At 32.1% G+C, this 12,652-nt stretch overlaps 1 protein-coding gene across 2 annotated transcripts in view; it reads right to left on the reverse strand.

Moving 5' to 3' along the window:
- The window catches only part of LOC118184704 (uncharacterized), a 72,848-nt gene that overhangs the window by 25,754 nt on the left and 34,442 nt on the right, over window positions 1-12,652 (reverse strand). The window contains exons 3-5 of one of the 2 annotated variants that reach the window (XM_085811930.1): window positions 7,303-7,503; window positions 4,278-4,498; window positions 1,412-2,248 (exon numbers count right to left, since the gene is read on the reverse strand). In XM_085811930.1, the coding sequence (XP_085668056.1) occupies window positions 2,092-2,248; window positions 4,278-4,498; window positions 7,303-7,503 (579 nt within the window). In that variant the 3' untranslated portion in view covers window positions 1,412-2,091. Of the gene's footprint in view, window positions 1-1,411; window positions 2,249-4,277; window positions 4,499-7,302; window positions 7,504-12,652 lie in introns of those variants that run through there. The other variant, XM_085811929.1, reaches the window with a different exon arrangement.

The following is a 12,652-nucleotide window of genomic DNA, read 5'->3' on the forward strand; positions in this document are numbered from 1 at the left end:
TTCTAAAGTAGCTTCCTAATAGTTTCTAAATATTCTTTAGAGCTCTTCCAAACAATATCATCTAGGTATACTAGACAGGCTTCGTAGGAAAGACCTCTGACATGGTCTATATGAGGCTTTCAAATGTTGCTGGTGCATTACATAATCCAAACGACATCACTTTGAACTGCCAAAGTCCTTGTCCAGTAGTAAATACCGTCTTTTCTCGGTCATCAGGGGGTATCTCTACTTGCAAATATCCACCTTTTAATCAAAAATCACTTTGCTTTCAGAGTGTCTTTGTAATCTCATTTAACCTTCGATGGTCAACACAAAATCTACTTATATGTACTTTTTCCTGACCAGGATAATAGTGGAGGCTCATGAACTTGCTGAATGCTTGATGGCATAGCTTTCTTGCATGTCCTTCAGAAATTTTTCTACTTCTTCCTGTTTAATAATCAGTAGACATCTCGGATGTTACTTGACTGGTGGATGACCCCTGTATCATTTCTATGCTATGTCGAACTGGTTTGGCTTACATCAGAAGATCAGCAGAAGAAAACAGTGAACAACTCTTCAGAGTATTACAGAGCAAAATCAGAAATTACACTTCAAATGACTACGAATGTTAAACACAATGCAATATAAAGCGCATCTGAAGACCGAAACTAACCCAGAATTATCTCAATACTCCCAAATCATAATGAACTAACAACCAGGAAACTGATGCTCTTTCTAGACCCATACAGTCCCACCCAACTATTGAGACACCCCAGCACCCTCTGCACCTCGAAACCACTGGAAGGCATATGAGGGCGAAACACAGCTACAGTGAGGATCAATCACAATACCCACCACGGCTACACAGGGACCGGACCAAAATGTCGTCAAACAGCTGCCAAGCCTAGCCCGGCGGTACCTCACCAAACCAGCATTGTGCCACAGCATTTTCTCTCCAGATTTTCATGCTGCACTACACAGAAAAACAAAACAATTTCCCGCATAACTGTGCCAAAATCCTCCATCCATGCACAACATTTGTAACAATATTTTTAGCCTGTATAATTTAAGGTCAGTATTGTAATCTAAAACATCTTTAACAGGGAGCCTACAATTAACATCACTGATTACATCTACCTTTTTCTAATTTTACCTAGGTACCAATGCAAACTACGATTCCAGCAACCACACATAAAATCAATATTATCATATACATATTCGCAGTACTCTAGATTTCAAGAGCTGAACAGTGTTTTTGCTGAAATTAGATGCTTCATTTATCAGTTTGAATCCCTTTAGAAATTTGTTTTGCTTTACTTAAAGAATCTTAAAATTTCCTATATGCTTAAAAATTTCCACTTATTGAATAAAATTATAATTTCATAAAAAAAAATATAATGCAGAATTTAAAGTTATACTAAAGCATACAGAACATACATAATGCTTCAATATTAGTCTTATTCCAAATATAAACAGCATTTCACAAAATTTATTAATACAATAATGTAATACAGTAGAATTCCAGAAATTTGCAAAGCTTGGGACCAAAGGTTGTGCAGATTTTAGGATTGTGCAGATTTTAGGATTTTGCGGATTTCAGGACAGAGAAAAGATAAATCATAATATTCAGACTAAAAGTGCAAATTAAATAAGGCATATTATATACATTTAATTAAAACACTATTACAATAATTTATTATGTACATTAATTATTACATATATAAATTGATTATATTATATTAGTATTCATTTACATTAGTGCTTACATGAATATTTAAAAGAATTAGAGATGTATTCAATAGACATAAAAATAAGGGATATTAATAAAGCATAAAAAATTTCATTTTTTTCTACATGTTTCAAACATTTTTCTGATGGAAGTTTGTTTTAAAACTTTAAGGTGCTCCAGAGTAAGTTTTTTTTTTTTTTTTTTTTTTTTTTTTTTTTGTAAATTATATAGAGTCATCTCTTGCTCTGTGACACAGCTTTGTTCTAAAAATTTTAGGTATTTTTCATCAAGTTCCAAACCCTCATTAAAAGATATTTTCTCACTTCTATCAAATTCAATATCTGTGTCAGTGTCAGAATTGTTTTCTTGCTGTGGCGAGTTCAAAACAGAGCATCATCAGTCATCTGATATGTCAGCGTTGGCTCATCTGAACACATCATCCATTCAACAATATCTTCTTCTTGCAGAGCCTCCTCATTTATTTTTTCTTTCCAAAATAAAAGCAATTCTTTTGCTTTAATCCTTGCTGCACTGACCCTAAAACCAGAAAAATCAATCACTGTCATTACTCTCAGTTTCAATAAACAGAGAAGATGGCCATACATTATGCCAGGCATTTACTAATGTTGTTTGAGAAACAGAATTCCATGATTCAGCTAACAAATAAATGCAGTCTTTGATGGTGAATTTTTTTTTATACTCACAAAGTGGAATAGAATGGTCATTTGAAAGAATATTTTTCAGAAACTCTGATTTAATACTGTGTATTATGCTCTGGTTCATTGGTTGGATCAATGATGTTGCATCTGGGGGCAAAAAAAGGGCCATGACATTATCACATGTTAAAATAGTTGCATCTGGATGTGCAGAGCAGTTGTCTAACAATAGTAAAATCTTGCAATTTGATGGTAACCCCCACACTGTTACAATGCCTTTTAGCCTCTTTAATGAAATGCTCCATGAACCATTCAGTCATAAGTTGTTTTGTGAACCAGGAATTTTTATTACTCACGTAAATCACAGGTAAGGATTTTACTCCTTTCAGAGCTCTGGGATTGGTACTCTTATCCACTACCATTGATTTACATTTGTAAGTTCCAGCTGCATTTCTGCATACTAAAATCATAACTCTTTCTTTAGGATCTTTCACCCCTGACGGTGCACTTTCTTCGTTTATCACAAATGTCTTTCTTAGCAAACATCGCCAAAAAGTCCAGTCTCGTCCATATTGAAAACCTTCTTCTGGGCTAAGATTTTCTTTTGCCACTAACACAGACAATTCATCAATAAACTCCTCTGCAGCATCTTTATCTGCTGAAAGTTTTTCACCACATGCTTTCAGATAACGTATACCGTGTCTCTGTTTAAATCTGTTCAGCCAACCATTACTGAAATTGCACAGCTTCTCTATTTTTAAATCAGCATGAATCTGCTTCACCTTTTCTCCCAAAAATGGTTTTGAAATTGGTACCCCATCACCCCGCCGCTGACGGAACCACTCACTCGTACAAGACAGCATCGAGGTTTGCCGATTTCACCTCATGCAAAGATTTCCAGTTTCGGATCCCGGTATTAGAATCACTGTTGCTGTAAAATTTCAACAGTTTTTCTTTATTTTTCCGTATATCATACGCTATTCCATACGATTCCGCTATAAAGCGAGGAGTAGCATCTGCCTCCATCTTTTGCAGAATTTCCACTTTTTGCGTTACCATCAATACAACGTGTTTACGTTTTTCAACATTGCAAGTAGTAAAATGAGTGCGTTTCTTATCTGTCATTGTATTAAAAAGCACTGAAATTAAAAATATTCTTAATTTATCTACAAAATATCCGGATTAAAAAAACGGCAGCACTAATTGTGAAATAACAAAGTTCAGAAAATACAACAACGTGAATTATGAACTTGAAAGAAAAGCTGAGTGAATTGTCTGCTTTTTTACCTCCATGCAGATTGCAGGGAAAAACACTTTTATCATGATGTCGATAATTTGCTATTTTTGTTATGACTTATTATTCGGTAATTATGATGTCATTATTCGGTAAATATTTTTTCTTCGATATTTCGTACTCCATGTTGTGGTTTCTGGAACCTATAAACTCAATGTTTATATTTTGAGAGGCAAAATGCGGATTTCAGGAGTTGGCAGATTTTCGATACTTGACTGTATAAGAAAAAGTTTAAAATTTAAAAAGAAAATAAATAACTCTTTTAATGCAGATTTGGTTAAAATAATTTTGTAACTTTAATTTTAATACTTTTGTTGTTCAGCTTTCAAACCTTTCCCCTCCTTTAATTAGACCTAAACATGCGACTTAAAATGACAAATAAAAGTATGTGGTTTTTCAAAAATCCTTTTTAGGCATGCACATATTTTTCACTTCAAATATACCTTTAGATGATTCCATCATTAACTATAGTAAAATACTTGAAAAAATTCTATTAATTACAAACAGTTTGTATAGAAATTTTCAATTTACTAATGAAGTAAAGTATATTATACGAAATGATCAAATTAAAAACAGAACTAAATTTTATGGAAAAAATCAAATAAAAATTACTTACTTAAGGCAGATTTCATTACGGCACAAAGGACAAGTGTGTTTTCCCGAAGCTACCATGTCTTTGTAAAAAAACATTGGGCAATCTGGTGCAGGGCAGTTGCTTATGTTTGAATGGTTTTTATCCAAATAATCTTTCACAGATTTTTCAAGTAATCCTTTTACCTTCACTTCAGCTCCCAAAATATTTTTTATATCATATAGAAGTATATCTTTATGACAGCCCTAAAATCCAAACACAACATAATAAAATTCATTTTAAAATTAATTTTCATCATGACTAAGTTTTTAGTACTTAAAGTACATAATGAGAACACCATTAATAAAATTCATTACTAATGTAAAGATGAATGATTGTACTAACTAAAAATGCTATATATGTTAAATAAAATACTTTATACAGTACTTAATTCTAACCAATTTCTCCATTACAATACATTAAACTCACTTCATTTTTTCCATCCAGAGTCTTCATGTGATTCAACATCAAGTATAATTTGCCACTTTATGACCTATTCATGCTCAATTTGGAGATTTAATATCCAAGAAATTTCATAATGAATACCAATTTGTATTTAACAAACAGAAAACATATTTTAACAATGAAATATGTAAACAAAAATTAAAATATTCTTTCAAAATTTATAGGATTTTCAGATATAGTTTTTACAAGTTTCTATTCACAAAAAAAATTATTTAAAGGATGATATGTCAACTGTTTAATTAACCAGATATAAAACTTATTGGATGAAAGCAAATTTAAAAAGATCATTATTGCAGTTGAAAGCTGATTAAAGACATACTCTCTAGATTAAAATACTGTACCTGCAAAAGTGGCAATATTTTGTTATAATTCAACAAACTGCCTTCAAGGCATGTAGATGACTAATAGTCTACATTAAGATAAATTTTCTATCTTAATACAGGAGACTCCAGTTTCATGAGCCTGCACAGATCACTAAAAATTAGTTTATAGAGCCATCAGGTTTCATTGATGCAGAAGACATGAAAAACATACAATGTCCTCGCTAGAACTCGAACCCTGAACCTCTCGAATAAGCACTGAGTATGCTTCCAATTACACCGCAAATGCATGCTGAAAGGAAGCTATATACTACCACTTTTAAAGGGGGACTGGAGATTAGGGGTCCCAATCATTAAATCTTGGTGGTGATGAATTATCATCCACCACCTTTTATAGTTCGGGCACCACTGTAGATTCATTAGGTTAATTTGAAGCAATGTGTTGTTTGAGATGTGAAAAATGATTAAAGACCTTGCCAACACTCGAACCAGAAGCTCTAAAATATATGCACCTAGTGTCCTACCGTTACAACACAAAGGCATGCTGGATGGAGGGAGAAAATAACCAAGAAGGTTGAGGAAATGAGCAACTGAAGCTTTCCAAAGGATCTAGAGTTTACCTCTTATTATATAGTACATCATGCAATCCCACCTTACACTTTGCACCCAGTACGCAGTAAAGGAAAGGACACAAACCTTTTTATACCTAGCAAAAGAATAACATCCTTCACAATGGCAACAATTTGAGAGATTCAGATGCTAAGCAGCATCTGTGGCAGGAGTTTTACACCATTTGTCTCTTGATAAAGATGTAAGGGTTTACTTGGTCTCATATTGGAATTTTAGTCCTATAACCCTAACATATATGAAGAAAGTTATCACTAGATCTGAGATAGTATGACAATGTCTTAAAAGGTTTTAAAACAACCTTTTTATTTAAACTGAACTGTAAACAAAACATAGCACAACTTGCACTGCAGTAGCCACAGCTTGCAGCAATGCAAACAAATACAAACAGGGACAGAGCACCAGAACTTTGCTTATGGATTTAGATACATTACTGGTATCTGTAATTCCATAAGCGAAGTTCTTATGAATTTACAGATCATACTGTTTGGCATTATTGTTTGGTATTATTTACTTACAAAACATATTGTTTGGCAACAGCTTTTATTTTTTCGAGTTACATCTTATACATACTTTATGATGGTTTCACAAGTCTCTCATTTACTTAATTTTTCCTTTTAAAAAAAGGAAAGAGAGAGAAGTTAAAAAATTTTTTTAAATATTCTGATCAAGCTTTCCAGTAATCTGCTAAACAGTCAGTCTTGCAAATATTTCTTATTTGTATTTAAATATCAAAAGATGGACTTCTTTAAAATCTCATTCAGTCACTAATTCAGTTACCTAACTATGGCAAAGAACTTAAAAAAACTGTCTGTAACAAATATATTCATAAATTTTAATTTTTTCATGCTTTAAATAACATAAAATGATAATCCAGTGTATACATGATTCTAAAAAGCTACTAAATTAATTCATAAAAAATAATAAAAAACTTCTTCATTTTAGTTGAACAGAAATAGATTCATTTTGTTTCAACAAATAAAAAATATTAATAATTTCTTTGAATTTAGAATTATAAGAATACAACTAGGAGTATGTGTTCAGTTTCAGTATTTACATAGCTGCTAAATTAAAAAAAATCGTCACATTAATTGCAGTGAATGTATATTTGGCTTTATTGGAAAAGACAACAAACGGCATGTACAAGTTATTACCAATAATATTATTAGAATTTGTAACCAGTAAAAATATTTCCCTTTATATATTTTTTTTATTAATCGACTATTTATAACATGTTTGTGTTCTTTGCCCTTTAAAAAGCTCCAAATTGATATAAATCACTCCAGACTCCAAACTGACACAAATCATTTCATTTTTAGAAGAAATACCAGATAAGTAAGAAATATTTTTAGAAGAAGTAATACATAAATAAACTTATCAAAATTAGATTCAAATTATGTTCTTATACAATCTGAATCTTAAAAGGGGGGATACACATATGCATGCACATGCTAGCAATTATGCATACGCACAATCCCTACAAAAAATCGTTACTTAATTGACAATTTAGTAAAGCTATATAGTTTACAAGTTATAAATTTTAGTACAGTAATCAAATATCAGACATTTTGGACAAATAATTAAAAAATTTGATATACCTCAGCACAGCAATGAATGGGAAATGGTGCTTGTTCTATCCATCCCTGTATGCATTCACGACAATAAAGATGATGACAATATTCCAGACGATATGTGTTTATTGCAACACATGCACATACAGGGCATATTTCTTGAGTAGACAAAGCATCACCAATATCAATGTCAGGTTCATTAGATAAATCTTTGATACAATTGATTGCCTTAAAAATAATTATAAAATTTATTAGAAAAATAAATGACAAAAATCAATTCATAAGAAATCAGCAATGGTTTGTAACCCTTTTGAGACTAACGGGACAACTACGTCCCAAGTTTGAATTGAAAAAATCTGTCTTGAAAGGGTTAAAAGTCTGGAAAGTTCGTAGCAGATTTTTTAAAAAATTCTGCTGGAAGTCAAGAACTGATACCATTAAAACAAACTTTTACTGAATAACTAAAAACTCCCTTACTGAAAACTCTCTTAAAAAATTTACGTTTTTAATTTTATTGTCAAATGTTGTTACTTTTAAAATCATCCAATGTTTCATTTTATGCAATTACAAAAATTAAAAAACTACAATAGTTAAAATATATATAGTGATACAAAACCTAATGTGGCCACTCGTACTGTTTTTTGTAAATAACATAAAGTATCGATCTTTATAAATGATTGTCAAATTTAATTTTAGTTACACAAAAAAATTATTCTTTATTAATTTTACTTTTAAATTAAAAATTCATTAGAACAAAATTATTAATCATCTTTGGATCTAAGTCTGGACTACTGCACAGCCGGAAACGAAAATGAGATTGGCTAGCTGGTAGGTGTTTAAAGTTGAAAATACATTCAGGATGATTTAAAATTATTGTGAATAATGATGTTTTGGCAGGAGTGGAGTTAATCAGAACAAATCGATTCACCCCACACTTACTTTTGCTGAGTACTATATCATCCATTCTTATACTGTGTGAGAAAAGAGGAAAGAAAATTAACGGAGAATGAGATAATATATCCTTTTGATCAATGGATATCCTACTTTCGGACTTTGTACTATAATAGATTTTTGTGGTTTCTACCCTCCTTTTTTTCAGAAAAAACTGCCAGGGCAAAGGTAAATTTAAGGGGCTGCACAAACAATCAAAAGATGATTAAAAAGAATGTTTAAAAACAGTAAACATACCCATGTCTTGAAGTGAGAAGCCTTCAAATAGCCAGGATGAAATGGACACCTTATATCATATATTTGCTCATAGATATGGATTAGTACATCCTGACATGCATGCACCAACAGTGGCTAATATCACAATTACAGGAAGACGACAAGAACCTAATTATTCCAACAAGTTGCCTTCCATTTTTTATGAAGGTGTCTACATTTAACTCAGAGCTGGACTTCCTGAGCATATTCCTAGAAATGAATCTTTTCCTTGGCCACCATATTCATCTCACGGAACTCTGTGTGGCTCTTTCTTATGGCTTAGTATCTAAGACTGTGAGTGCCCCTTTATCTAATGATTTAATGTAATTGAAATAAGGAATTAGTCATGCAATTGCTGACATTGAATGCATGGACAGAATTTTCACTTCAGGAAATATGTCTGTCCTGTCATGAAAAATGCACATATCTGCAATCAATATGCATCTGCAAGGTTCACATAAAACTTGGAGAGATTTTTAATGTACTAGTATTTGCTGAATGTTACAGTTATTCAATGATATTGTTTTAAGTTACTCAAGGAATAATGAACAACCTAAATTTCTCTACCATGTTACTCTATTTTTATTGAAATAAATCCCTATCAGGTTTTTGTGTCTGAGAAGTGTATTAGAATAGATTTACAGACATGCATTACCTGCAGTTAAGATAAGTATTTAATTTTTTTAAAAAGAACTGTCTTCATTGTTATGTTTGAGCTTCATCATTGTTGAAAAGTACAAAATAGAAGCTATTTTTTTCATTTAACATGATTACTGCTTTTCTTTTTTTTTTTAATAAACTCTCTGTCTGTGTTATGTGCACTGTATTCACCTTGGTTTAGCCAAATCATTTGTCTGTTGAATAATCTTCCTGTAATATTTATGCTAATTTTGTTTAAGAATTTGGTACCTGTATTTTAATTTCATTTATATTTAAAACAACGCTATCATCATTAAAACAAAACTATTTCTGGCACTCACGTATTATATCCATCGATTGTGAAAAAGTCACCAAGCAGTGCGATTTAGTGCCAGTTATGGATTAAGCATGATGTAACAACACACTCATTATACCTGTGCTTTTGCTTGATGCGATTCTCGATCAGACACCTTCCAGTTTTATGGATAAGGATATAAATTAACTGTTATTATTGCATTTTCCCCTTCATTTTAGGAAAAACAAAAAGATTAAAATTTGGGACCTGCCTTTTACAGAACAGCAAGAGGTGTATTATTATTAAAGTCATATCCTACCATAAGAATAATAAGCATTATTGGATATGATACTACAGTCAAAAGTCGTTAATTCGGACACCCATAATTTGGAATGATCTATAATCCGGACCTCAAAACTAAAAACTTTCTGCGCATGCGCCGCATTGACACATGCGCATAGGCGTTTAAGCGTGCGCGTAAGACCTTTTACGACTGCACATATGAGTGTGCGCAAGTGCAGAATACGTTTTCGCGTGCGCGTTTTATGTATAATGGACGTATAAGCTAAAATTATCCAATTATCTATTTCAGTTAATGTTGATGATTGCGTTGTTCCTTAATTTTCGAATTGGATCCGGCTTATTATTTTTTGCAGACTGTAAGAGCAATTTTATAAAAGTAAGCTTAAACTTTCGATTATATCAAATAGAATTTCCGATATATATTTGTTAATATGTAAAGGATCTAAAGCGAAAGTATGTTTTGAAATTCGAAATATGTTTATCAATTTCACGCTGCTCGGCGGGGGGAACGCGCCGGCGGGCACGTAATGAATTGGAAGTTGATCTGTCAACACTATCCTTATCTTCAGCGCAGATGTTTTTATTTTATTTGGCTTATAATTCCTTACCAAATGTAGTATTTCATCTCGATATGCTCCGTCTTTGATATGATTTAAAACAAGTTCCTCGTCATTATAATTTGCTTCCGATAGCGAAGAAAAGTGACAGAGGTTATTGAAAACGAAAAAATTTCGATTGACAAATTAGTCGGTGTTCTTGACACAGCAATTATAGGACTTGAACAGCGGAACTTTGTAACTGAACAAGAAATTATGTCTAGTTAATAGAATTAAAGAGAAAGTATTATCACATGAAACGAAGCAAAACTTAAACAACTTACATTGAAAGAAATGTTTATTTAAGTAAACAAATAAATATTAAGCTTTTTCTTTTTGCAAATTTTGATACCCTTTAGATCATAACTGTTCTTTATTTCATAAATTACGGTTTCATATTTTTAATTTTAGAATTTCTGCATGCCATCTTACGAGATTTAAACTGATGATCTATAATCCGGAAAAATCGATAATCCGGAATCGCCGAAGTCCCGACGAGTCCGGAATAACAACTTTTGACTGTATAATGAGTTGAATACAGCCGAAAAAACAGTAACAGCTTGGAAATACTGGCAGTGGGAAGTTTACGCTCATAACAGTCTAAATAAAACTTCTAGTAAAATCGGAGGGCTAACAAAATAGTAGAAGTTGAAGGAAGCCTTTCTACACAATGGATAGAATGCTAATGATTTATTAAATAAAGAGGGGTCAGTTTTTGCAGAATTCCACATGAATGACTAGTGCAATTTTGGCAGGATCTCCAGCAAATTTTATATCTGATGGCAGCTAACTTTGATGGTTGATGGGATAACACTAAGTACCCTATTTATATTAATGGTAATCAGTTAATAACTGAAGTTTCAGATAGTCGGATTAACAAAAACTAAAGCAAAATGTTATTTCTTGATATTTTAGGAAGCAAATGGCATTAAACAGATAGCCTGTTTTTTTCAGCAATTTTTGTAAATGCACATATATTTGTGCATACACTTGGGTATGATTTTGCCTTTACATTACTTTGGTTTAACACAACTTTAAAAAAGAAATGCAATGTGATAGTGTGCAGCTTAGTCCTTATGCAGCTTTATAATTTTTTAATATTTCAAGCTAATCAACTTTATAGGAGGAACTCATTTTTAAAATAACAGAAAAAATATAATTATTAAATCATTAGTGACAGCTTAATAAAATTAAGATGGACTAATTAAAATATATAGTTGAAAATGAGCATAAAAGTTATTCAATAAACAAAATTCAAACACAAGAGGAAAAAACATTTAAGATTCTATGCAAATCATCATTAACACATTTGCTACCGATCATGCACTGGCATACGACTGGCTTTATTGCTGAAGAGCCAATTGGGCTCTTGCACATGGTCTAAGGTGCCCGTCACTCACTAGTGTGGGAAAAGCAATGTCTTATTGTTTATTTTCAAGTTCAACTGGCATTACATTTTGAATATACATGCTGGTATTGGCGTGGAGTGAAGGGTAGAAACTAGTTGTAAATATATTAGGCTTGGTATGGAAACAAAGTTTCATTTGAGCAAAGATCATACATGAACAACATTCTGAAATATATAGTTTGCAAAAATATCATCGTAACTTTCTTGCAATAAATTAATTTGGGTAGTACTATTCGGTTTTGAGGGATGTAAAAAAATTGCAGCGAAAATGTATGCGCAAAAGCGCCCATTTAACAGCACACCTAATCTAGCGTATGCGTTGATTTCAGATTGTGTTAGTTTACATAGTTCTATATTTCTTAAGACGCCATTGACATACTAGTTTAATTTTTAAATCCTTTTTTGATATCCTATGGATTTAACAATTTGGGAATTGCTCATGACGAAAAGTCGGCAATAGAATTTTGGGTAAAGTGCAGAATCACCCACTGCTTGACGCGTTTTTAAGAATTGCACATACTCGGTATCCATGTGCACATCGACCTATTTTCACTTTAAAAAAAATCCTAGAGTTGCACAAAAATGGCACTACGCACACCCTTGACTTTATCTATGTACACATCGACCTATTTTCACTTAAAAAGTAAAAGATAATTGACAAAAATTCAATTGTTTTTACCCTTGTAAAAAGCGGCAAACAAATAAGTGAGCAATTCTGCACTTTACCGAGAATATTTTCAAAGAAAAGGCATCATTCATTATAGAAAATAACGTTTGAACAACCAACGAGATGAAATTATGCTTTAGCGATAAGTCGGTAGCGAAATAGCGATGCAGGCATCCATTCAGTTATGCTTAGCAATTTTTATATAAATTATAATAATGATCTGAAATAGTTATTTACTCTTATGCTTCCCTTCAGTCATGTTT

The sequence above is a fragment of the Stegodyphus dumicola genome, chromosome 2, assembly GCF_044657685.1.
Source record: "Stegodyphus dumicola isolate Sdum_Otavi_A_Nest chromosome 2, ASM4465768v1".
Taxonomy (NCBI): Eukaryota; Metazoa; Arthropoda; class Arachnida; order Araneae; family Eresidae; genus Stegodyphus; species Stegodyphus dumicola.